This window comes from Trichosurus vulpecula, chromosome 1, assembly GCF_011100635.1.
Source record: "Trichosurus vulpecula isolate mTriVul1 chromosome 1, mTriVul1.pri, whole genome shotgun sequence".
Lineage (NCBI taxonomy): Eukaryota > Metazoa > Chordata > Mammalia > Diprotodontia > Phalangeridae > Trichosurus > Trichosurus vulpecula.
Genome location: NC_050573.1, coordinates 534025801 through 534052745, shown reverse-complemented (window position 1 = coordinate 534052745; position 26945 = coordinate 534025801). Strand labels below are relative to the sequence as shown.

Sequence of the window (26945 nt, the reverse complement as noted above, 5' to 3'; positions counted from 1 at the left end):
AGAGGTCTTTGTTTTTTCTAAAAAAATAAAAAAAAAATCCCAAGAGATTTTCCTCCTCCACATGAATACTGAAGTTATCTTGATAAATTTAACACACCACAGTTTGCAGCCATCTGTTAGGAAGCAGAGGAGAGCTGGAGAGCTTTCAAAGCAAGCATCTAAACTCCCCACCTTCCTCCTCCTCCCCCATCCCAGTGAAGTGAATTAAGTTTCCTAGCACCGGTGCTCAAAATAGCTCACAGAATAGGAAAGAAAACTCAAGCCTGCAAACAGCATGTCACCGCACTCAGCCAATGACATAAATCTAAGGAGGAAAAGCTGAACACAGGCCGGTGGGGCAGAGAGGAGAAAAAGAACCACCAAAAAAGAGAGGCCCGTGATGATCGGTGGGAGGAAGACTGGAGGGGGGGAAAGGCGTGACCTGGCTTTTAGTACATGCTCTGCCTCTAACAGACTGCTGTTTTTTTAGGTCCCCACACAACGTGAGCGTTGCTCTCAGTGGTGTCAAACTCAAATAGAAGCAGGGGCTGCTAAACTGTACATAAAGATCCCTGAGGGTCCCATACTGACCTAGAAAATATTACCATTATGGTGCAGTGGATAGAGCACCAGCCCTAGAGGAAATGACCTCCAGCCTCAGGCTCTTACTAGCTGTGTGACCTGGGCAAGTCACATAACCTGTTTGCCTCAGTTTCCTCATCTGTAAGACAGGGATAATAACCACACTTACCTCCTGGGTTGTTGTGAGGCCCAAATGAGATAAGAATCGTAATGTGCTTAACACAGTGCCTGGCACCCAGCATGTTATTAATTTTGTTAAATTACATTTTAATTTGGTTTGGGTCCATTCAGAAGGTGGCTGGCTTTGCGCTCGATACCCCTTGTCCAGCTGATCCCTAACGCTGTCACATCCTGATGTCACATTTTTATGGTTCCCGTACCTGGATGGTCTCTTGGTAGCTGTTCCCAGCTCAGCTATTTGGGGTATCACTCTCCCCTCGTCTGTCCAGACTGAATGCTTGCTTCATTGATCTGACGTAACATCGATCTGAACAACATTTAGTACCATGATTTTATTATCAGTGACATAACAAATTTATACAACAAGGTGAGTGCTGCCACTGGAGGAAGGGTCTTGGTGGTGGAGGCAGCAGCAGCAGCAGCAGTAGTAGTAACAGGCAGCATGAGAGGCCTCGCAGGTCCCACAGCACCCCCAGAGGCCGCAGCGAGGTGGTGCAGCTCAGCACCTCAGCAGCCCCACAGCAGCCAGACAGTAACCCATGCTGGCCCAAGGTTAGGAGTGGTTCAACCTGGCTTCTTCAAGGTGTCTGTCTAGACGTTGCCTGCCGACCACCTGCTTGGTCTCAAGTAGGCTCGGGCCCTATGAGGCCTGTGTTGGTAGAAGAAGGCATGCTGCAGGGGCTGGCCCTAAGCTGGGTGGCAGAGAGGGGAGGGTGATGGTCCTGGACAAGTGGCCTTGGGGAGGAGGAGTTGAGGACGGAGGGGAGAACCATCCTTTTTCCTGAAGCCCCTGGGACAGCCTTGGCCCACCATGGGTACACATGGCAAGAACACCAAGAAGTTCATCTTGTTCATCAACTTACCATCCACAGGGACATAGCCAGCAGAAATGGCTACGTTGCCTGGCTTCCCTGGGCCTGACCCTCCAGGCCAGGCCTGTACAGCATGCGGTGCTTACAGCCAGCCAAAGGATTTCTGGTGGCCTGAGAAAAATGTAGGGTTGCCAGGGCACACTTTCCTGCTTGTCACGTGACCTGTGGCAACCAACCATCATGAGTCTCTAGTCTAATCTATCTGTGGGCCGAAGAAGTTTAACCTATTTTAATTGTGGCCCCTACCTATGGCCAAGTTGTGCAGGTCTGCTCCAGGCCCAAATTACGGCCCCCTCCCCCCACCCCAAGTCAATCCATCAGTTTGGGGGCTGGTCTGGGGCAGAACTGCATTGATAGAAGCCACCACACTCTCACCTCTAGCCTGCCCTAGAACTAGGTTTCATTCTATCCAGTCATCCACCAAGGCTTAGCTAGGGCAGGCATCTTCCCATTTGCCCAGTCAACTCACATTTCCTCTTATTGCTCTAAGACTCCACTTAAACTTCCTTCCTTGCCTACCACTCTTCTAGAAATGTTATCTGCCAACCAACTCCACCCTCCGCCCCGCCCCCTTCCCCCAAGTAGAACATAAACTTCTTGGACACCAGGACTGTCCTGTTTTTTATATTTGAATCCCCAGTGCCTAGAACTGTGCTGGCCACATAAGTGCTTAATAGATGCTTTCTCGATTACAAACATTAATTAACCCAAGAAATGCATTTCACATGGAAAATGTCTTGTTTCCCTCCCCACTCCCCAAATCAAACTGAAAGGTCTCATTTATTTGCTTTTTTTTTTTTTTTAAAGAGATAAAAATTCCAACATGCTCTGTACAAGGCCCATCCACTCCTCTCACCCTCAGCATCTCAGGAGACATATCCACAACCGGCCACTCTAAGGTGGCTCCCACCAAAAAACATCTGATTGTCTCCATCAGAGACTGGCATGCCCCCTTCAAGCAGCTGGTGTCGCCAGTTGGGCACAAAGGTACAAAAGTGAAATGGCCAGCTGTGGAGGACAAGCAAAAGACAGAACCATCTTGTGGGCCTCAGACTGGCAGCTAAGGGGGTGGCGAGGCTAGGAAAGTCAGTCTCAGGCCTGTCATTCTGACCAAGGTGGAATTGGGAGCCAAGTTGCCCCCATAATACTGAGTCATTTTGGTTCTCTGCCAAATTTATCAGCAGCAAGGGTTAAACCAGCCTTGCTGATCTGTGCCAGTGACCAGCACCTAATGCACCTATGTATATACACCGCGCCCCCTCACACTGAGGCCTCAATAGTGTATCCTAGCTTGTTAGAGTCCAACCTCCTTACTTTATAAAAGGGGAAACTGAGGCCCAAAGATATGAACTGACTTTGCCTGAGGTTTCACAGCAGCCAAGCTGGGGCTAGAACCCAGGTCTTCTGACTCCTGAGTCCAATGCACTCTTCACCAATCCATTTGGAACCCCATCCACAGAGCTTTAGTTAGAAAAGTACCAAGAGAACCTTGTTATAAGGCAATTACACCTAGAAGGTATGGAATTTGAGGACAAGATCATAGCAAGGTGCTTGTGTTTCTACACATATACATGATGTATTTTACAAGTCCATCCTCTCCTCATGCTGCACAATCTAAAATATACACAGAATAAAATAAATAAAACCAACACTTGTCACTACTGGCCTGCCAGAAATAAAAGTTACTGACCTTGGACTCTAGGTTAAACTGCATGGCAAAGTATGTGCGCCTCTTTCCCAAAAGGGCAGAGAGGCAAGCCCAGGCCAGCTGGCCACCCCTCAATTCATCCCCACATTCACTCAAGTCTTCTGAGTGGACCTTGGGTTTGCCCTGACCAAAGTGTTTAAAAAACAAAAATAGGCAAAAGTCTACCAGGAGATAGCACCCACAGCTACTCTGGATCCTTTCTTTAGCACTGAGCCCACACACCTAGTAGGCCCTCAATAAATATTTCTTGAATGAAGGCAAGCTGTTTATTAAGAACCTAAGAACTGGCTGGCTTTTCACTGTAGAGTTTGTGAAGGGAAGAAGCTTTAAGTTGTCCCCACTGATCTGGTTTCACACCTCCTTCTACTCAGTCCATCCAAACGCCATTCTCCAGAAGCAAAGATCAACTCAAAGCCAGCTGTTGGTCAGCTGGATAAATGAATTCCATTAGTCAGCAGAAAAAAAGGAAAAATTCTGCTCTATTCAATAGGAGTATAGAGGCAACTTATGAAGAAGCCCCCCTGCCTTTGCCAAAAGGAGTCATAGCTACTTGTAGTAAAAGACACGAAGGTCTGGTAGCCAAAACAAGATGGGGGCACAACATGCTGGGAACTGTAGTCTGTTTGGATGGTGCCATCAATGTAAAACGCAGTAGAGGGCAGATGGGTTTGCCACAACTGAGAAAACTAACAGCTGGGTCTAGTGAAATCAACGAATCAATCAATCAACATTTATTAAGCGCCTACTATGTGCCAGGCACTGTGCTAAATGCTGGAGCAAGTCAAGGATGACAAAGACAACTGTGGGTACTTCCATAGTCTGGAAAGCACGACATCTTTTCCCTTGAGCTCAGCTCTGCAATTCAGATTGGAGCATGTGCCTGTCACTGGGGCACCACAGATAAAAGGGGCCAGGGCCAGGGTCACTAAGAGGAAGGGTATAGCAATGAGTGCAAGTCATTTTTGACTGATTTGGCTAAATTATTTCTCTCCTTTCCCTGGGATGGGCTCTGCGGTCAGGAGACAAATCAGAGAGGTGGAGACAAGTCAGGGAGGCCCATGGAATTCCGAGTTAACTGAGCTGGGACCAAGAAGACATGGAGAAGAGAGTAGAGCTTTGCTGTCATCAACAGATCCCTGGCTTCACTGGGGCTTAGGGGATGAGCTTTTGCTGAGAAAATGGAAGCTTATGAATTCAGATAGTAGAAAGTGGAGTACTTGGGAGAAGGGGGAAATTCACGCCTGGAGGACGGCGAGATTAAGTTACAGGAGTGAATACATGTATGAAAGTCAAAAAGCAGTTCTGTGAAATTCAGTGAAACCTCTGGGTGAATCCTGTCATCTGTGTCCATTGGCACATCCACACTAATTGAGCAAAAATAGAAGATTCACTGATCCTGGGCCCACTGTCTACACATAGTCCTTACTGAGGTCCCAAATCCTATCCTACTTTCAACCACCTTTTCCCAAAAAGAGCAGCAGAATGATGACTACCCCAAAGCACCAAATAATCCTGTGGGAGGTGTAGAACATCTACTAATTATTGGTCAAGTGAGGATGGGTGAAGAGGCTAAAGCAAATGGAAAAAAAAAACAACCAAGGGCAGCCATAGTACTGTCCCCACCAGGAGTAGCCGCTTTGAGGACTTTGAGGACATCTTGGAAGCTTCCATCTTTATTGATGCCCTTATCATACCTACGGAGGGGGCTGAAAATCCACAAACACAGGGACTTAAGGCTGGCTGTGGGGAGGGAGAAAGCTGCCCGATGGTCTCCTGCCACATGAGGTGCTGGCCTGACCACGGACACATGCAAATAGAGCAGGAGATGTAGCCTGGAGATTTGAGCATCACCTCTCCTGCCAGGTTCTCTTCTTTCCTTTTCTTTCTTTTCATTTTTTGGCAGGGAGAGATGCAAGGGCACGTGAGAACAAAGGTACCTAACCACATAGGAAGAGAAAGCACAGGTGTCTGTGTGCATGATGAAAAAGCACACAAACACCTTAAAAATATTGGGGTTTTTTTCCCTCTTTTAGCCTTCTAATTCTTGGCTGCAGATTGACAAAAGAGGTGATGTCTTAGATATCCATTTTACACCTGTCTTCCTCACTCCTCTCCTATTAGTTCTTACACAGCCTTGGAACGTACTTCTTGAAAACGAGCCTGGACTCCCCAAGTACCCCCTAGACCTTCTCCTGAGGCAGGACACGCCTATTTCCACTTCTTGGCACAAAGATGTCCCCATCATTCACCATGACTAGAACATATGCAAGATTCATTTCTAGAATACACTCTGGGGCTGTGCTAAAATAAATCTGATCGTGGAGGGCATTCACACAGCCTCAAATAGGAAGCAAGCAGGCTGCCTTTTGTCAATGGAAGGATCATGGCCAACCCCTAAGGCTCCATTCCCCAGCCCCCCTCACCTCTCCACCCAGAAAGCAGCACTAGGTCTGAGCTCCCACTTAACTAGGTTTCCACTAAATAGACCCTTCATCCCAAATCCTCTCAGAACCATGGCCATGAAGTGAAACTTGGGTCCAATGGCAAGGGTGGAACTTGGGACCAAGACCCAGGGGGTGGCCCCAGGACTTGAGTTCAGATTCCTACTCCCCTCCCCAAAGCGGATGCAGGGCAGTGAGGCCGGCAGCCAGGCTCCCTTTTCTAATGTAGTGAGGCATACACAATGGTTGTGAGTGAAAACGTAGCCACTGGAAACAGCGGATGCTCGCAAAAAATCAGGCCCCATGGCAACAGGGGAGATATTCCAGGGACAAGACGTTGCTCCATTTTCTTTTGTCAGTCTTCTGGCTTCTGCCTTCACCACCAGCCCACTCCCATGTTGGCGGCCAACACGACTAGGTGGATGCTTGTCTTTTTTTTTCCTCTTTGCTTTTTACACGTCAAATAAAACCAGGTCGTTCTGTAAACAGAATCTTGTGTCCTTGGATCCCTCAAAGTCAATCTCTCTTTAAGGTTTATGTTTGAAATGGGCTTCCACTGAAATAGGGAAAACAAACAAACAAACACACACACACACACACACACACACACACACACACACACACACACAGTCGGTTACAGTGAGATACAACTGAACACAATGCCCTCCCTGTCTGACAGGAACATAACCATCCCAAAGACAGCAGAACTACACTCTGACTCCTCCTATGCAGATGGCTTTGCCAACAGCTCCCCTGTCTCCCCAGAAACAAAGCTGTTCCCATTTGATTTTGGAAACCCCAAGAGGATGGTTTTTGAAGGACTATAATTTCCCTGGGCTCCTCTCTTCTTTCTACCCCAGGGACCTGGTAACTCCCTGGCTGCCCCTAAACAGAGGGGAAATGGGGAAGTTGTGATTTCAAGGCCTCTTGCCAACACCCACCCTAAAGCAAGACGTGGTGACCTCAGCTCGCCTCAGACACTCAACCCAGGATCTCTGTCTCCATGACTACCATACTCCCAGAGGAGGGTCCTGTCTCATAGAGCCAGGCTTGGGGTTACGAAATTGTGGCATCTCCCCCCTCCCTTGCTGCCCTTTCATCAAGGAAAAGGGGGAGAACATGGGGACTTAATGAGACAATAAAATAGAAACACTTTAAGAGGGCCAGAAAAAAAGGAGGTAAAAGCATGCTTGTTGACTCATCCCTTCTCCTCCACGCAGCTAAATGGATAGTGGGGGATGACTCTTCTGAGAGGGCCCGGATCCCACCCCATGTGGAGGTGGGGCAGGAAATGATGTATAGGCCTGGGAACCTTGGGGTAGGGGATGGGAGGAAAGGGAAATGTTTTCTTGAGGAGGAGTTTGGCTGTGTGGTCCGAACTCTGTGTGTGTGTGTGTGTGTGCGCGCGCGCGCGTTTTTCCTAGCTCGTCCTGAGGTCATCCTTGCTTTTGTGATGGTCAGATATTCACCCCACCATTACCTGAGTCTCCAGTAACCCCCCAGGTGAACAAGAACAGGGGGCAGCCCTTCTCACCTGCATACTCTTGAGGCAGCATTGGCCTGTTAATCACTTTCTGAAAGGCTGCGATCCATTCCCGCTGGTCCCCTTCTGTCTCACAGGCAAAGAGGAACTTTCGGTCGGGGGTGACAATGGTGATGCCGTGCTGCCAGTGGTGGCCCTGGGTGGAAGGGGGAAGGCCCTCCAGAACCGTGTAGCTGTTCTCCTTACTGCCAATGAAAACCTCCCCTCTGGCAAAGGCGTCCTGAGGAGGAGGAGGAAATCAATCCGTTGGCGAGTATTTATTAAAGCATTTATTACTATGTGTCGGCCTTATGGATACAAGTGCGAATGGTGACACAAGGCCTACTCTCAATACGTTCTAAGAAGATTACTAAGTATCTAACGGAGGAGAGAGGTACATATGCAACACAAATATAAAGTAAATGAATCTAAGTATATACAGTCGTTAAATACAAGGTAGTTTGGGAGGGAGATCAGCAGCAATTGTGGGCAGAGACCAGGATAGCCTTCATGCTTTTAGAGGCATGCAGGTGGTACAGTGGATGGAGAGCTGGGCCCAGAGTCAGGGAGACCTGAGCTCAAATATGACCCCAGACACTTACTAGCATGTGTGACCTGGGGCAAATCACTTAAGGCTATCTGCCTCAGTTTCCTCATCTGTAAAATGAGCAGGAAAAGGAAATGGCAAACCACTCTGATATCTTTGTCACAAAAACCCCAAACAAGGTCATGAAGAGCAGGACACGTCTGAACGGACTGAGCAAACACGTGCAGTGCTGAGGATGAACAGTGTCGGCCTGCCAGCCAAGGGACCCGGGCTCCTTTGGGGTCACTAACTGGCTGTGTGCCACCGTAACCCCAAACTCACTCTGCCTCTCTGAAGCTCAGTGCCCTTCTCCAAAAAACAATACTTCCCTTCCCCCTCGGCCCCCAAGATTGTGCTGACAATTAAATGAGAAGAACTTTGAGAAGCAGAAGCATATGCCATCTCTGCCTCCTGGCTTACCTGGCTTCCTTCAAATCTCAGCTAAAAACCCACTTTCTCTAAGAAGACTTTCCCGATCCCCCTTAACGCGAACATTTTCCTTCTGAGATGATTTATTTATCCTGTTATATATGTTTTGTTCGTACATAGTACTTTGCAGCTTGTCTCTCCCATTAGGCAGGGACTGTCTTTTGCCTTTCTTTGTATCCCCAGGGGCTTAGCACAGTGCTGTTGACTTTTTACAAAAGTGAAATATAATGTTTGTACAAGGAGCATTATGGTACGAAGCCATATCAAGTCAGGAAGACCTGATTAAAACCCTGCCTCTGACTCATTCTAGCTTCGTGAGCCTGGGCAGGTGACTCAGCCCCCTCAGTGGCCTCTCAGCTCTTGAAGACTGGAAATTACAGACAAGTGAGGTAGGCATTGGTGGAGGGGGCTTTGCTACCAACAGTTATTTACACCGATGAGGTCTCTGGTCTGAAATGACATCTCTGTACAAACACCACACTGCATCTTCCCCATAATAGCATTCAATAAATCAGCAATAACAACAAAGCCTCACATTTTGATAGCACTTTTAAGAAAAGTAGAAAGTACTTTCTTTATGTAGTCGCCACTCGGTAGTGCAGGTATTAATGTCTCTGTTTCATGGATGAGGAAAGGAAAGCTCCAGGTGAGATGACTTGGCCAGGATCATTCATTTCAGTTCATAAAATAAGGGGGCTGGAGAATATGAACTCTCAGATCCCTTCCAGCTCTAACATTCTTTTTAGAAATTTAATTTTATTATCATTATTAAAATCAATAAGCACTTATATCTCTCCCTGTCACATTCTAAGACCCTAGATTCCTATTCGCCCCTGCTACCCTCCCACTACCTGTGTGATTTAACCTCTCTGGGTTTTATGAAAAATAAAGGGGTTGGATTAAATGGTCTTTCAAGGTCTCATCCAGCTTCACGCTTCTGATCTTATGAAAGGACCTTGATTTTCCCTAATTGGCATTTATATTCCAGAGCTAGACAAGAATTAGGGCTATTTTTCTCCTCTGAAAATGGATATTGGAAGTATAGACGGAATGGCTGCCATACCACTCCAGAAATGAAAAGTCCAAGAGCTGATCACTGCTTTTGTTTTTTGTCGGTTGCTAGTTGAGGTTCCCAGGCTACTGTCCTGATCAGAGAAACCCAGAGGGGTGATACCACAGGTGGATGTGTGGGTGGGGGTGGGGTGGGGAAGAAAGGCACTAACAGGATTGTAGAAATCACTTAAGCTATTTGCATAAGATAGGGCAACTTTGGAACAGGGAGGGAGAAACGTCATACATTATGGTTATGAGAACAGGAAAGGCTTTCTCAAATAGTCTGGCCTCCCCGGTTCCCTACAATGCTTCCACTGGGAGTTTTCTATAACTTATGGACAATTGGGCTCCTGTACAGGGCCTGAGATGGGGTGGAACAGGGAGGAACAAATAGCCTTCCATATCTAACTGGGCTTGTATATAATGTCCTTGCGAGTAGGGATTGTTTTGTTCTATGCATTTGTATTCTAGGTGCCTAGCACAATGCCTGGAACATATTAGGAACTTGATCAATGCTTCCTTGATTATTTTTTAGTTAGCACCCATCTCCCAAGGTTGTTGTGAGGATCAGATGAGATAATATTTGTAAAGGGCTTAGCACAGCATACACTAGGCACTAAGTAAATGCTGTTATTATTAATGCTGCATATAACTATTGTATATATCCTGCATTTACTTACCTGTGAACATATATATTCCCTCAACAGAACATAAGCTCTTTGAAAGCAGAGACTACTCACTTGGTATTTGTATCTCTAGTACTCGGTACAATGACTGGCATGGTGTGGGCACAGGTCAAAATGCTTGTTGCATTGAACTGGTTTGACTTAATAACCGCTCCCCATCCTAGGGATGGTCCTAGAGTCCAGAGACCAGTTAGAGGAGAGCATGGAATCTGGAGTTGATGGGTTCCATACTGAGTTCTGTTGCGTAGCAGTGGCCAGTTGGCCACTACAGAAATGGTTCCTTTAATGAGAGCTAGCCTTTTTCTCCAACTAGAGGAGAGCCAGAACAGGGAAAAATCTGGAGGTAGAATCGCTGATGAGAAGGCTATGGGCCACCTCCAGTTGTCCTGATCTATATCCTGATCTATATCCAGATCCACTGAACCCAGATGGCTCCGGAGGAGAAAGTGCGGCTGGTGACTTTGCACAGCCTTCCCCCACTTAAATCTAATTCCCTTGCAAGTCATGGCATCACCTTCCTGATATCATGGTCCTCTTTGAGAACAAAAGACAGACCACAACTGCATGGATCATGAAGAGCAGGAGGTCCAGAGGACAATGAGAATTATTTCAGAACGCTCTTTGTTCCCCCATCTTTACTTTACCTATCTCTGAGCCTTGGTTTCCTCACCTGTAAAACGGGGACGATAACAGCACCTACCACACAGGGTGGTCAGGAGGATCAGATCAGATACTCAGTTGCTTTGGGAACAAATGTCAGCCATTATTTTGATGATCTTGGAAGGGAGTGAGGATTAGAAAAACCACAAAGCATCGTCTGGTCCCAATGAGGAGGACAGTATACTTATGTAACCCCAGCTCAAAGTCATTTGCAAAAGACTCTCCTCATTGGTAGAAGCCCACCACTCAATGCTCCACACCTGTGGGGAGGGATGGCATTGGCCAGAATGTGAGACACTGTCACCCAGGAGGAAATTCCCTGAAGTCTCTAGTATAGTAAGCTGGGGATAGGGACGTGATGGAGATGCCCACTTCTCTACATGCTGGCTTCTTCCCAGAATCTTTCTCTCCCTTCCTTGAAGAGAATCTGGAATCCAGTGTCTTCTTTCTTGAAGCTAGAAGCCAGAAGACCAAGATTTCTCTTCTCTCAAGCTCTTGCCAACTCTGCCCCTCATGTAGGTGTTACAGCATTTAGTAATCAATATCCACCAATTAGGAGAGTGTCAGGCAAATTGGCTTTGAGCCACACGTTCTATTTATGCTGCTCTGAAGTATCTCAAGGTTTCTCCTAGTAACATAGTAAGGCACAGAAAAGTCATGCGGGCTGGAGTGACATGGAGGTGAAGAAGGGAATAAGATATATAGTGCCCCTGTCTTTGGAGTGAGGAGTAAAATATATTGCCCCGATTCTGGAGGAGAGAAGTGAGGGAGTAAGACATATATTGCCCCTATTTTGGGGGGTGAAGGGAGGGAATAAGACATACATTGCACCTATTCTGGGGACGAAGACATATAACCGCCATTTTGGGTGGGGGTATAAAGGAGGGAATAAGATATATATTGCCCCCATTTTTTAGAGGGAAGCAGGGAGGAAGATATCACCCCTATTTTGGGGGGGGAGGGAGGAAGACATGTTGCCCTCATTTTTTGAAGGGGAGGTGGTCTTCATTTTGTCCTCTCACAGTCACAGTTGGAAGTCAGCAATGTCAGGTCATGCTTCTAGAAATCTTCGGTTTCAAAGGAAACACAGTACAATCTGTGCCCTTACCAGAGGGTCTTTGAAATACATGAGCCGCCTGTCATCCATGGTGAACCAGCGTTTCTTGAAGCCTTCAGTTTGCTAAAGAAAGAGAAATAAATGATTAAAGCATTGGCCTCAGAGTCAGGAGAACCGGGTCCTGGTTCCAGCCATTCTATTAACTTATGTTGTGACTGTGGGCAAGCCACTTCCCCTCCTCAGGCCTGGGTCTTCTCAAATGTAAAAAGGTGGGGCTTAGGCTGGACGATTGCTAAGGTCCCCCCCGCCCCAGCCAGTTCATAATTAATCAAGTTGCCAAGAAATTTCAATCTTTTGCTACCAAATTACTTTCCTTTGGGAGTTTTCTAGTCCTGGCTAGTAATGGATTCACAGAAACTCACACCTAGAAGGCACCCAAGGGGACATCTAGTCCAGTCCTTACCTGGATAGAAGTCCACCCTGCAGCATACCCGACAAGTAAACCAATACTCGTTTGAAGGCCTCTGGGGAGGGGAGCTTACTAGCTACTGAGAAAGTCCATTTTACTTTTCTATAGCTATGATTGTTAGGAGATGGGCAGCTAGGTGGCACCGTTGATAGAGCAGCAAGCCTAGAGTCAGAAAGAGTCATCTTCCTCACAAATTTGGCCTCAGATACTTACTTGCTGTGTGACCCTGGGCAAGCCACTTAATCACGTTTGTCTCTGTTTCCTCATCTGTAAAATGAGCTGGAGAAGGAAATGGCAAACCAGTCTAGTATCTTGGCCAATTAAACCCCAAATGGGGTCATGAAGCATTGGATATGACTGAAAACCACTCAACAACTGAAAACTGTCAGGTCTCTCACAAAGGGGATCATGGTCCTCCAGATATGGGACACAGCCATATCTGAGATGCATGCCTCAGGAAGATAGCAAGGCCTTTCTACTGTTCATAAAAGGTCAACAAAGGGCTGCTTGGGTATTCCCAGCTTCCATCCTTCTACCACTAAACACTGAACCCAGTCATTCACAAAGAGTGAAAAACTGGTCCCACCCTGAGCCTTCAAAAAGGAAGAGCCAAGGAAGAAACCAGGGCTCCAGGGTGAATTTATTTTGGGTAGTGAAAAGATCACTCTACTGATCCTCCAACCTTGAGAAGGGAGGAAAGAAAATAAACATTTATTGAGTGCTTACTATGTGCCAGGCACTGTGCTTTGCAAATATTATTTCAATTGATCCTCATCACAGTCTTGGGAGTAGCTGCTATTATGATCTCTATTTTACAGTTGAGGAAAATGAGGCAGGCAGAGATTAAATGATTTGCTCAGGTCACACAGCAGTTCAGTGTCTCAGGCTGGATTTGAATTCAGGTCTTCCTGGTCTCCAGGTCCAGCACTCTATCCACTGTGCCACCTGTCTGCCTCTAATCTTGCTATCACATTTGCCCTAGCAAAAAACAATGAAAGTATCTGATTGTCCTTCATGGCAGAAAATAGTTAGCAGCGTATCCCACCTTTGGTCCTGTTTTCTCCATGTAGCCTTCCTTCAGGTAGTTTCTGGACAGCTTTGGCACGAGCTACAGCAGACAAAATACAGCAGAGAACACAATGTCAGGAAGACCTAAGAGACAGAGACACTTGATCTTTGGCTTTCTTCTTGCTGACCTCCCTACTGACTGTGGGTGTTTATTTTTGCAGAGGGAGGAGTGAGAAATGAGGGGAAGGATTGTTTTTTTTTAATATGTGAACAACTAGCCTTTTTAAAGAAACCACTTGGATTCCTATCTGGCCACAGAGACTCAAGAGGCAGGTCGAATGCCACAGATCGAGTTATTGCTAACATATACGTTTAGTGTGAGCAGGACTTAAAAAGACCAGAATGGTTCCCGTACGTTGTGGTACATGAGAGAGGTCTGCCTACAGGAGCTACCTGGTGACAGGACATGGGAGAGGTAGGGGGGGGCATGGATGCCTGACCAGAGGGGAGTTATGGAGCTAGGCCAGGGGATCTTAATCCAGGTCCACAGACTCCTAAGAGGTCCACGGAAAGATTTCCAGGGATCCATGAACTTGAATGGGAAATGAATTAATCTTTATTTTCACCAATCTCCAACTGAAATTGGGCATTTCCTTAAATTATGAATGTAGGCAACAAATCACAGTATTAGCAGCACCTGTGACTTTGTCACCAATAGAAATTATGGATATTTTCATATCACATTACAGTTGTGGTAGAAAACCTGAAATAATTTTTGGTCATCACTACTTTGAAATTACCCTAGTTATGCCCGAAGCAGCTATACAACATGTGGTTGGCCTCTTCCTGTCTACACAACTGTATCTCAGTATGACTAGTTTCCTTCTTATTTTATTTTATACATTTCAAAACAATATTCTGAGGAGGGGTAAACAGACTTCATTAGTCTGTCCCTGACACAAAAAAGGAAAGAACTTCTAAGCTTTACCTTTCCAAATATAATTGAAAGCTTCTAGAATTAGTTGAGACCTTTGATAATGGAGGTTGCGGTCACCGAGAGAGAACATTGAAAGACAAGTGGCTGCCAAGTGTCTTAGCAGCAGTTCAAGTGAGAAGGCTCACTTTGGGGGAGGCCAGCCTTTTGTAACAGCATTTCCTTATACTCATGGTTATCTGGTCTTAACAAAATGGCTTTCTAAGCATCTTAGATTTCCCCTCCTGACTACTCTGCTTCCAGTATCCCTAACGGGGAGCAAGAAAACAGACTGTTGATTCCTCTAAGGTTAATGCCTTCCCCTTTCAGACTGCCTTCCATCTATTCTACATATACCTTGCATATATCTATTATTTATAGGTTGTTTCTCCCATTAGAATGTAAGATTCTTGAGGGCAGGGACTGTTTTCATCTTTCTCTGCATCCTTAGTGCCTAGCATGATGGCTAACACACACAGTTACTAAGACTGTGTGATTGCAGGGAAGAGTCATGAACATTTCTTGGGATCTCAGGCACAGAAGGGAAATTTAAGCCTATGGCATGAAAGCTGTAGCCAAAAGAATTACTACTCAGCGACCAAATGTGGAGCTTGGTGACCACTGGCAAGAGGAATAGTCTCTCCTCTAAACTCTTAGGGTTTCAGCTGAATGTCTGGGTCATGATATAATCTGATCTGCTCACTTACTCTTCTGATTTTGACTTCAATTTTTGTTCCCCTCTATCCAGCCAATTTCTTCCTCCCCTCCCCTGCTTTTAAACTTTGTCCTCATTTATTTAGCCTCATGTTCAAAAAAAAAAAAAAAAGAAAAAAGATGTGAGTAAAGTAAGTGGCCCAATTCGCCTTTTTTTCTTTCTTTCTTTTTCTTTTTTAAAGCGCATTTGTTTCATGGAACAAATTTTCATCTCATTCCAGGAAAGCTGTCTGCTTCTGGCAGGACTCTCCCATTATTCAATTCAACAAGCATTTATTGAATGCCTGACACATGTCAGGTACTGCATTAGGTGTTGTGGATTGGAACTGGGACCGGATCTGTCATTTCATTGGGATACGGAAGTCCCATATGATGGAACTGGGGAGGGAAGGAGGGACACAGAGAAAAACTCAAACAGACCCTGCCATCAAGGACCCATATCTATTGGGGGATGGGGGTGGGGAAGGAGGCAACATGTATAAGCAAACACAAAAAATTTGTAGATTTGTGTACAATTGTGGGGGGGAGCAGGGTCAGGAAAAGAGGTAGCATCTGGGCTGCACTTTGAAAAGATTTAGGGATTCTATATTCTTCTAGCCTTCTGGTTGGTCAAGTCTCTTCCCCACTATTTAATCCATCCTCCCCTTAGCTGACAAAGTGATTTTCCTAAAGGGCAGGTCTAAACAGGTTACCAACTCCCACTACTCAGGCTTCCTATTTACTCCAGAATCATAAAATCCTCTGTTTGGCATTTAAAGCCTTGTATACCCTGGCCCCTTCCAAGCTTAATAAACACTTGTTGACTGACTACAATGCAGAGGTGAGGAGGAAGGGCATTCTAGGCATGGGAAGCAGCCTGTACATAGCATCAAAATGGAATGTCCTTTGTTTCACACTGACTTATGGAAAGTGCTCTCTCTCTCTCTCTCTCCCCCTCTCCTCCACTTCTTTCTCCCTTCCCCCCCCCCCCTTCTCTCTGTCTCTCTCCTTCTCTGTCTCTGCCTCTCCCTCCCTCCCTCTTCTTGGCTTTTGGAGACAACCACACACACACACACTCTCCCAATTTTCCTTCTAATCACTCACTGTTTGTTTACTTTGCTGATTCCTCATTTTCACCCTGCCCTCCCCCCCCCCCCCCAAGGCTGACATTCTGTCCCTTACTTTCTCCTTTTCTTCTGCTATACTAACTCAGTTGGGAATCTCATTTTCTTCTATGAGTTCAACTACCTGTGGTGCTAATGTGATCAAAGGTCTTCCCTGCCCGTTCAATAGGTCTCAAGGGGGGCTAGTTAAGGGAAGCTTAATTAGGAGAAACTTGCCTCTAGGCAGGCCCACACCCTTTTGCTATTAAATGCTAAGCCCCAATTTGCTACTAGGTGCTAAGCCCCAGGCCTACACAGGCCATTAAGTTCAGACTAGAGAGCTGCAGAGACCAGACAGCTTTGAGGAGGAGGAGAAGAAGAAGAAGAAGAAGATGAAGAAGAGAGAACTGCGAGAGAGGGCAGAGAACTGGAAGAGATGGAGAGACAGAGAGAGAACTGGAAGGGCTCTGAGAACTGCAAGGGCTTTCAGAAGAGCGGGAGGAGAGGACACAGGCCAGCAGACAGTTAGGATACATGAGTGAGCGTTTACAGGAAGGCCCTAGCAGAAGGGAAGCTTACAGGACGGCTTGGCTCTTTGTTGTGATACTGTGTTTTAATCTCCTTGCTGTTACATTGAGGTGGACTTACTGGTTTTGGAATACAATTACTGCTGTGTTGAATTGGGGTTACTGGTTCTGGGATTTGATCCTCTGATGTCTGAGTAAATGTTTTACTTCTTCTACCCTCTATACAGAGGGTCTCTTATACTTTGCCATTCTGAACTACACAGGCATATTCACGATCACCACTGATATCATGAATCTTGCCTTACCGATACACTACCATCTCTTTGTGGACTTCCTTCTTGAGCCAACCTCTCTTGCCCCTGACAGGGCATCTCCATCTGGATGTCTTACTGGCACCTCGAACTCAACATGAGAACTGAGATTCTCCTTCTTCCCAAACCTACTTCTCCTTATGACTTCACTATTTCTATTACTTTTGTTATCTTTGACTCTTTCACCTCCCTTCCTATCACTTTCTCGTATCTTGTCCATTTTACTCCCAAAATCAACTCCTGAATTGGTCCCCTCATCTCTATTCCCACTGCCACTACCCTAAGGTAATGGTGTTGATCAGGGGAGTCACCAATCAATCTAGGGAGGTGCCGAACTAATTTTGTGAGCTTATAGAATAGGTCTTTGCTTGAAAGGTAAGGGGCAACCCTACTGCCATGGAAGGTAGGGACATATGTACTTCTGCCATGTTTGAGGACACAGACAACTTCTGATTATTCTTCAGTGACATGGGACACCCCCAAGATGGATTAGCTGACAGACTCAAGAGGATGGACTATTGTCAAAATCTCTTTCCATGGCCTATAAAATTGAGCAGACAGACTACAGCAGCCAGTTTGATTTCCAGAGGAAGGAGTAGAGAAATGCTACATTCACACAGTATTGTCCTGAGCTACTCACTCCACCCCCCCACCCCACCCCACCCCATAGACCTGGTAATGACTATCTTAGGGCAGAAACACCTGGGAGATGCATAAGTTTGCTCCCTCAGCCAAAGAAAAAATCCCGAGAATGGACCTTTCCCAGCCCAAGAGACAGTAACAACTATGGAATTAACATATTTCCTGAAGAAGCACATGGCAAGAGCAAATGTGTACACATCCATGTGGGTTATGATGGTGGTTTGTGGGCAGTCTTCATGAGCTTCTACTTCCTGTGTAAAGGAAGAAGGATTTAAAAATTCCTGGGCAGTGTAATTCCTAGTAAGAATCTGGGAAGCACCAGCCTTGGGAGTTGCTTTATGGGGGACCCCAAGTTCAAAAGTCAGGGTGCTGGATGTAAAATAATTTCAAGCATGTCCCATCCATTCTGGCCCTCAGTTTCCACATTTATAAAATGAGGGGTTTGTGGAGTCATAGCATATCCTTAAAAGAACCTTAAATGTCATTTAGTCAAATTCTCTTGACACCCCCTCCCCCAATTCAGAGATCTTTTTGAAAAGGAACTCACTGGAATATTGGTGTTACTATATATTATGTTATATGTGTATGCACATGTATAAGTTTATATACACATGTATATGCATGCATGTAAGTATGAGTTTATGGACTCTTGCCTCATTTCCTGTGGGTTGAAATATAGGATGGTCCATTTTTGATGCCCACATTGTTACCTTGTGTACTGGTAAGAGAGAAAGGGACCTTGTGGCCAATATTTGGGGAAATGTAGACACAAGCTAGACCTAATCTATACTTGGAGACTTTCCTGGAGTTGTTACAGGTAAGGGCAGTGGGCCAAATGAGAGAATATGACCCTACTGGGTCAGCCCAGAGGCTTTGGGGCTCTTATTACCATCATCTTTGGCTACTGTAATAGGCTTCTAAATATCTTCTGTCTTCTTTCTCTTTCCTCCAGTCCAATTCTCATCCTATTGCCTGAAAATTTGTTTTTTCATCTGACCATCTATCTTCTCAAAAATATTTAGTGGCTACCCATTGTCTACTAAAATTCAGTTTTCTTTGCTTGGCATTCAGGCTTCTCCAAAGTCTGGCCCCTTTTCTGTCTGATTTCCTATTACTCCCTTCTAGATAATCCAGGCCCCCGCCCAATGACTGCTGACACTAAGAACACACCTTTCCCATTTCCTTGTTTTGCTCACTCTGTGCCTCATGCCTGAAACGTTCTCCTTCACGTTTTGTAAGGTTAAACTTCGTCTGATAAAGAAAAAACACCTTTGAAAGTCTGAGAACTCTAACTGATGCAATGACAAGCCATGATTCCAGATGACCCAAGATGGAGCACGCGACTTACCTCTAGACAGGGGGGATGGAATCAAGCCACAGAATTTATGGACGTGGCCATTGTGGGCATTTGCTTTATTTGACTATGCTTATTTATTACCAGGGTTTTCTTCTCTCTCTCTCTCTCTCTCTCTCTCTCTCTCTCTCTCTCTCTCTCTCTTTCTCTCTCTCTCTCATTTTTTTTGTTCAACGGGGGAGGAAGGTAGGAAGGAGAGAAAATAAATGCTTGTTAATTGAAAATAAAATTTAAAAGTTTAATTTCTTTTAGTCCTTATTATCCATGAAGGCTTCCCTAATTTCTCCATTTAGGAACAACCTTCACCCTCAGACTTCATATGGCATTTTGTTTTATACCTCTTTACTGGCTCATACCCTTTGTACGGCATTATTACACATTATAGTTATTTATGTATCTATGCCTTGGGGTGGCTAGGTGGTGTAATGTATAAGAGTGCCCACCCTGAAGTCAGAAGGACCTCAGTTCAAATCTACCCTCAGACACTCACTAGCTGAGTGACCCTGGGCAAGTAACTTATTCCTCTTTGCTTCAGTTCTATGCCTTATCTCTGTAAGCTCTTGAGGGCAACCTCTTACCTAAACTTTCTCTTCCCTAGGTCCTGGTACAGTGTATTCACTTATGAAGTATTCAAAAAATGTTTAAATTTGGTCGCTGGGGATAGCCACAGGCCTCGCCAACAGGCTTAAGCCAGAGGGAGTCTGTTTCTCTGCCACTGCTAACTTTAAAGGATGTTGTTGCTGCGTGATCCCACAATTTTAACTGCCTCACCTTCTGAGCTGGTCTTAAGTAGGTTTTTTAAAAAATCAACTTCAGCCAGATACGGTAGGTGGGAATGGTAGGAGACCTGTACGAGTCTTCCTCAGAAGACTAAAGTAAGCTTGTTGGTAAAGTCAACTTGAGGCCTGAAGAAACCAGAAAACGTCTTTTCCAGGGGGCGGGGTAGGCATTGAGACCAGCTGCTGAGTGGATGAGCTTTTAAAAACTATGTTGCAGTGACAAATGACTGTCTAACTGTAACTGCCAGGAGAGAAAGAAAGGAAAGAAATCTTTATCTAAGTTGCATACCCAAGTGACAGCTGGTAATCCAACTTTTCCTCGTGAAAAACTCAATGGGGCACACCTTAATTCTACTTTAAAGAGCTAGAGAAAGTTATCCTGGGACATATATCCAGACATCCCTCAGGACCTGTCCCTAATGTACTGGTAGCTCTCCACTTGGCTGGGGTAATGTATCAGGGAGAATGAAATGGCGAATAACTAAGAAGTGAGTGACAAACCAATGTGGTAAGTTAAGATATTCCCAGTGATATTTGAAAATATTTGACATCTCTGATATTCCAATGAATAGCAGCGAAAACAATTTTGAGTTATCACCTCATATCTTTCAAACTGGGAACAAAATGTCTAAAAGCAATGAAGGACAATGCTGGTGAGGCTGTGGAGAAACAGGTACATTCATTCACTGCAGGTAGAAATGCAAATTTGTAGAATCTTCCTGAAAAGCAATTTAGCAGAACTATTCTGGAGAACAATTTGGAACTGTGCCAAAAGAGCTAGAAAACTGCATGAATCCTTTGATCCAGCAACGCCACTACTAGGCTTGTCTCCCAAAGAGATCAAAGAAAAAGAAAAAGGATCCACGTGTACAAAAATATTCATAGCAGCTCTTTTTTGTGGTGGCAAAGAATTGGAAATTGAGGGGGGGTACCCATCAATTGGGGAAAGACGGACCAAGTTGCAGTGTATGATTGTTGATGGAATACTATTGTGCTAGAAGAAATGATGAGCAGGCAGACTTCAGAAAAACCTGAAAAGACTTGAATAAATTGATGCTGAGTGAAGTGAGAAGAACCAGGAGAACACTGTACAGAGTAACAGCCACAATGTTCAACGACTAACTTTATGACAGACTTATCTCTTTTTAGCAATGCAAGGATCCAAGACAACTCCAAACGACTACCAATGGAAAATGCTGTCCATATCTAGAGAAAGAACTATGGAGTCTGAATGCAGACTGAAGCGTATCATTTGCCTTCTCTCTCTCTCTTTTTTTTGTTTGTTTCTTCTTTCTCATGGTTTCTCCCATTGGTTCTAATTCTTCTTTACAACATGACTAATGTGAAAATAGGTTAAATATGAATGTATACGCAGGGCCTATATCAAATTATACTCCATCTAGGGGATGGGGAGAAAATTTGGACCTCAAAATCTTATGGAAGTGAATGTTAAAAGTGAAAATAAATAAATATATTTTTTTTTTAAAAAAGAAGAAGAAATGACAAGCAGGATGGTTTTAGGAAAAATAAAATATGGCAAAACCTATGTGAACTGAGGCAAAGTGAAGGAACAAGAACCAGGAGATCACTGTGCACAGTGACAGCAATGTTGTAATGATGTTCATCTGTGAAAGTGGATACTCTGATCAGTACACTGACCCATGACAATTCAAAAGAACTCATGATGAATATAATGCTATCCACCTCCAGAGGGAGAACTGATGAACTCTAGATTGCAAATGTTAGTATAATTTTTCTCACTTTCTTTATTTTTCTTTTTTTTTCAACATGGCAGCTAGGTGGTGCAGTGGATACAGTGCTGGGCCTGGAGTCACAATGACTCATCTTCCTGAGTTCAAATCTGGCCTCAGACACTGACTGGCTGTGTGACCCTGCGCAAGTCCCTTAACCCTGTTTGCCTCAGTTTCCTCATCTATAAAATGAGCCAGAGAAGGAAATGGAAAACCATTCTAGTATCTTTGCCAAGAAAACCCCGAATTGGCTCAGGGAGGATCTGACATGATTGAAACCACTGAACACCAAACAACGATGGCGAATACGGAAATATGTTTTGTATGAATTCACATGTATAATTCATATCATATTGCTCGCCTTCTCAGTGGGTGGGAAAGGGGGGTGGGAGGGAGGGAGAGAATTTGGAATGCAAAATTTAAAAAGAAAAGAATGTTAAAAATAAATAATACTTTAAAACAATTTTAAAGAGTAATTTGGCAGTATGTAGTAAAAGTTACAAAAATAGCCTATTACAAAATAATTCCACTGTTGGGTATATGCTGTGAAAAGTTTTTTTTTTTCTTTTAAGGAACTATCTGTTCAAAGATTTTCATAGCACCCTCATGTATGATTGAAAGAAACTGGAAAAAATTAGTGTCCACCAACAGGGGAATGGTTAAATAAACCATGGTACTTTAACATAATGGAATATTATAATGCAATTAAGATGAGGGCATTCAAAGGAATCTGGAAAGACCTTTACAAAATGATGCAATGTAAAGAAAGCAGAACTAGAAGAAGGGAATATTTACGTGATCAAAGAAAAAGAGGAATTGAGGATGAACAGACAGAATTCTGACAGGGCTGTGGAGGGAGGAAGTGAAAGTGGGATGGAATTAACTTAAGAGTCAATAGTCATTAAGCAAGTTTAATTGTTTGGAATGATGTTCCATATTAAGTTATTGATGAAACTTTAAAAAAAGACTATTGCCATTTATACGCATTGACAAGATGGAACCAATTCTTTGGTCAAGGAAGGCTATCTTTCAATTCATCCACTTTAGCAGTGCCTGAACTAGCTAGCTACTGAGGAAGGACACAATTTTCCCAAGGTTTACATGACTTTTTGGCAGCTGGAGTTGGGGGGGAGGGGAGAAGATGATTAAAAAGGGGATAGTGCCAATGTGAGAACTGAGGCAGCTAGGTGGCACAGTGGATAGATGGTGGGGCCTGAGTTCAAATTTGCCCTCAGACACTTTACTAGCTGTGTGACCCTGGACAAATCACTTAACCTTGTTTGCCTCAGTTGGAGAATGGTAGCACCACATCACCCACTAGAGAAACTAAGGCGTTACTTCAGTAAAATATGAATCAACTCACATCAATATCGCTGGCCCCAGGAAATGCCACTTGTAAGTAATGAAATCGGGCTGCCCGGATGGCATTGAACCAATCCACAATTTCCTGAGGAGAAGAAAAGAAATCAGGGTCATGAAACAAACATTGTCAGGAGATTGCTGTTGAGAAACTAGATTTGCTACTTCCATCCATGGGACTGGTCAGAACTGTGGACAGAGAAGAAGGCGTCAGTCAAACGAGAGAATGTTTACTGGGAACTAATAAGTGAAATCCTCCAAACTGGGAAGGTAACTCCACTCCCAGGGGCTGAATGCTGGCTTCACTTCCCTTCCTCAAAGACATTTTCCAAGAGGCTTTGTCTCTAAAGAGGAGCTGATTGCAGTCCTTTGGGGTAATTTTCCTATAAAGGAGTCTGATGAACTGAAGTCTCTGAAATCATCCCCTATTATCCTGAACGTTTGTGGAGCATGGCACATCAGCAAAATGCATTATTTTCAAGTGACTCCTATCAAGGATATTTCCATAATGCTTTCCCTCCTTCCCCACCTCCACCCAGGTACTCTTCTGAGGTCCCCCCGTCTTCCATGAATACTCCTGGGACTAACTCCAGACCATCAGAGCCTCTCATAACATTTGTTGTTGTCACCTAGTCGTTTTCAGTCATGTCCGACTCTTTGTGGTCTCATTTTGGGGTTTTCTTGGCAAAGCTCCTGGAGTGATTTGTCATTTCCTTCTCCAGCTCATTTTACAGATGAGGCAACTGAGGCAAACAGGGTAAAATGACTCACCCAGTGTCACACAGCTAGGAAGTGTCTGAGGCCAGATTTGAACTCATGCCAAGCCCAGTACTCTAACCATTGGGCAACCTAGCTGCTCATATCACACAGTGCCCTATTTGGTCACTTTCTAGTTGTTTACAGTAACAGAGGCAGCTAGGTGGCTGTGCTGGGCTTGGAGCTAGGAAGACCTGAATTCAAATTCTGTCTTAGATACTTGCGAGCTAAGTGACCCTGGGCAAGTCACTTAATCATTCGATGCTTTGCTTTCCTCACTTGTAAAATGAGGCTATTAAAGAATATCTACCTTTCAGGGTTGTTGTAAGGATCAAGTGAGATAGCATATTAACTTTGTAAATATTAAAGAGCGACATAAATACCAGCCATTACTATTAAAAAAGGCAGCATGGCATAGTAGTGGCTGGTTTCAAAGCCGAGAAGATCTGGCTTCGAGTCTTACCTCTAACACATACTGATCTCTGGGCAGGTCCTTTCAACTTTCAGTGTTCTAGGCAAGTCTCTAAGACAGTGAGTTGGAGAGATGGGTGCCATCCTGCACTGGTGGAGGGTTTCCTCATTTGGGAGTTCCATATCCCAATGAAATCTCAGGTCTAGTCACTACCACTATCCCTTATGATAACAATAATAGCTAGCATTTATATAGAGTTTGGGGGCAGCCAGGGGGCACATGCAGTGGCTAGAGTGCCAGGCCTGGAGACAGGAAGACCTGAGTTCAAATGTGACCCCAGACACTTGTGTGACCCTGAGAGAGTCACTTAAACTCGTTTGCCTCAGTTTCCTCATTTGTAAAACGAGATGGAGAAGGAAATGCCAAAGCACTCCAGTATCTTTGCCAAGAAAACCACAAAATGAGATCACAAAGAGTCGGGCATGACTGAAAATGACCACATAACATATAGAGCTTGAAGCTTTCCAAAGCACTTTACAAATATCATCTCATTTGATCTTCACAACAACCCTGGGAAACAGGTGCTATTACTGTCATTACCATTTCTACAAATGAGGAAACTGGGGCCAATAGAAGTTAAGTGACTTGTCCAGGGTCACAAAGCTAGTAAGTGTCTGAGGAAGGATTTGAACTCAGGTCTTCCTGATTCCAGGTCCAGGACGGTGCTCTGTTCACTGTGCCATCTAGCTGCCTCGACAATAGCTCTAAATAAGTTATAAAAACTATTTGGGGCAAAGACCATTTTTGGTTCTGGGTAGTTCTTTTTGTTTTTAGAAAGAGCCCTGAATCCGGAGTCAGGGGACCTGGGTAGAAATCTTACTCTCTTTTTTAAAATTAAATTTTCCTTTTTATTATGAACATAATCATCAACAAACAAATATTTCAATGTGCCAAGAAGAACACGAAGGAGGCTTGTATAGGGAATTGTAAACTCTTGCTACACACTTTATAATGAAACATATACATATATGTGGCCGCCAGGTGGCACCATAGTGCACAGAGTGCCAGGCCTGCAGTAAGAAAGACTCTTCTTCCTGAGTTCAAATCTGACCTCAGACACTTTCTAGTTGTGTGACCCTGGGCAAGTCGCTTAACCCTGTGTGCCTTAGTTTCCTCATCTGTAAAATGGACTGCAGAAGGAAGTGGTAAACCACTCCAGTATCTCTGCCAAAAAAAACTGAAAATAGGCACACAAAGACACAACTGGAAAAACAGCTGAACAACAAATCTTAGAAGGCAGTAACAAAACCGTCTGGCCCTACTTTTTACTTCCTGGAAAGTGCAGCGCAAAGTAGGCTAGCTTCGAATGAACCCACCTCTGTTAGTTACTAACCCTGTGACCTGGGGCAGGTCAACTGGACTCAGTTTCCTCATTTCTAAAAGGAAGCTAATAAGACCTATAATACCTACCTCTCTGTTCTTGCAAAGATCACATGAGATGATGTATTTGTGATGCTGGGAAGCCTCTGTGTAAAAATTTCAGAGTGAACTGAGGGTCTGACACAGTATATCAGAGGCAACCTTAGGGTAGAAGAAATAGCACTGGGTTTGGAGTCAGTCAACCTGGGTTGGAACGCCAGTTCTGTCACTTGCTAGCTGTGGGAGAACTATTCTGCGTCTACGTAACATGGGGACAATGCTATCTGATACTTTTATTATCAAATGAGATAATATTTGTAAAACACCCACTTTAGCACATTTGGCAAACAGTAGGTGCTTAATAAATGCTTGTTGCCTTCCCTCCCCTTAAGCTCATAGAGATGTTACAAAGATGAAGTGAGATAATGAAAACAAAGTGATTTGTAAATATTGAAGTTTGAAATAAATGTCATTGATTCTTAGGACTATCATTACTGAATAAAGAGCCAGAGCAGAGATCTAGTCAGTCTCACGGATATCACCTTATATAGAACTATGGAGAAAGATTCCCAATGAAGCACCATGGCTATAGTATCTCATGAGGGTTTCCATGGGAAATCTGGAAAGCTCCCCCCATCCCATTTCTTTTTCTTTTTTTTTGGAGGGGGGAGGTAAGGCAATCAGGGTTAAGGACTTGCCCAAGGTCACACAGCTAGTATGTGTCAAAGTCTGAGTCTGGATTTGAACTCAGGTCCTCCTGACTCCAGGGCTGGTGCTACATTCACTGCCACCTAGCTGAGCCCCCAGTATAATTTCTGAAGACTAGAAATTACAATCTGGCAAAATGTTCATACCTGGATGTTCTGGCAAAGACTGGGTGTGGTTATTCAGCAATGGCCAACTCTTAGAAGAAGCAGATTGGTAATGTCCATGGGAGAAATGGCCATTGACATTTGAGGGCAAGCCGAGCAGGGGTCAGGAGCCGATGAGGCCAAGGGTGGCCCATTGTAGAGGGGAGCCAAGGGACACAAGGAAGGCAGTTAGAAAGGGAGCCAAGGAGAGGTTGCTGGCTTACCCTATTCTCAGGAGCACCCCCAAAATGCGACTATCCTTTGTTAACCTGCTCTGGTGGGCTCTATGCCAATGAGCCCAGCCTCAGCTGCTTCACAGTCCTGCTAATTATTTAAGAGAAATGGCTCCTCCTTTAAAGCCCTTTCAGGCTTCTCCTTCCTCCCTTCTTCTCTTTCCTTCCTTTTTTCTTTCTTTCCTCCCTTCTTCCTTCCTCCTTTCCTTTCTTTCCTCCTTCCTTTCTCCCTTCTTCTTCCCTTCCTTTCTTCCTTCTTTCCTTCCTTCCTCTCTTCTTTTCTTTCTCCCCCTCTCTCTCAATTAGCCTATTTTTACGATCATCTTTATTTCAATTGTTTATGCAATCTCTGGGTTGCCTAGGTGGGGGAGGGGGAGGGGAGGGAGTTTATTTATAAAATCCATTTTGTAGCAGCTGAGAGCTTCCACCCACACTGCAGGGTTACTTCCAGCCATGCAGGAGAGGCTGTAACTGGCACGCAGAATTAGGTATTTGTGGGGGGTCTGGAGGGAAGCCGGATGGTGTGCAGTGGAGCCTAGTGCCAGAATGA

At 44.7% G+C, this 26945-nt stretch overlaps 1 protein-coding gene across 1 annotated transcript in view; it reads right to left on the bottom strand.

Moving 5' to 3' along the window:
• Positions 1 to 4963: 4963 nt before the first annotated feature.
• ADAP1 (ArfGAP with dual PH domains 1) overlaps positions 4964 to 26945 on the bottom strand; it is a 162463-nt gene continuing 140481 nt past the window's right edge. The window contains exons 7-11 of the mRNA XM_036741335.1: positions 22729 to 22812; positions 13270 to 13332; positions 11807 to 11878; positions 7297 to 7525; positions 4964 to 6318 (exon numbers count right to left, since the gene is read on the bottom strand). Of these exons, the coding sequence (XP_036597230.1) occupies positions 6290 to 6318; positions 7297 to 7525; positions 11807 to 11878; positions 13270 to 13332; positions 22729 to 22812 (477 nt within the window). The 3' untranslated portion in view covers positions 4964 to 6289. The remainder of the gene's footprint in view (positions 6319 to 7296; positions 7526 to 11806; positions 11879 to 13269; positions 13333 to 22728; positions 22813 to 26945) is intronic.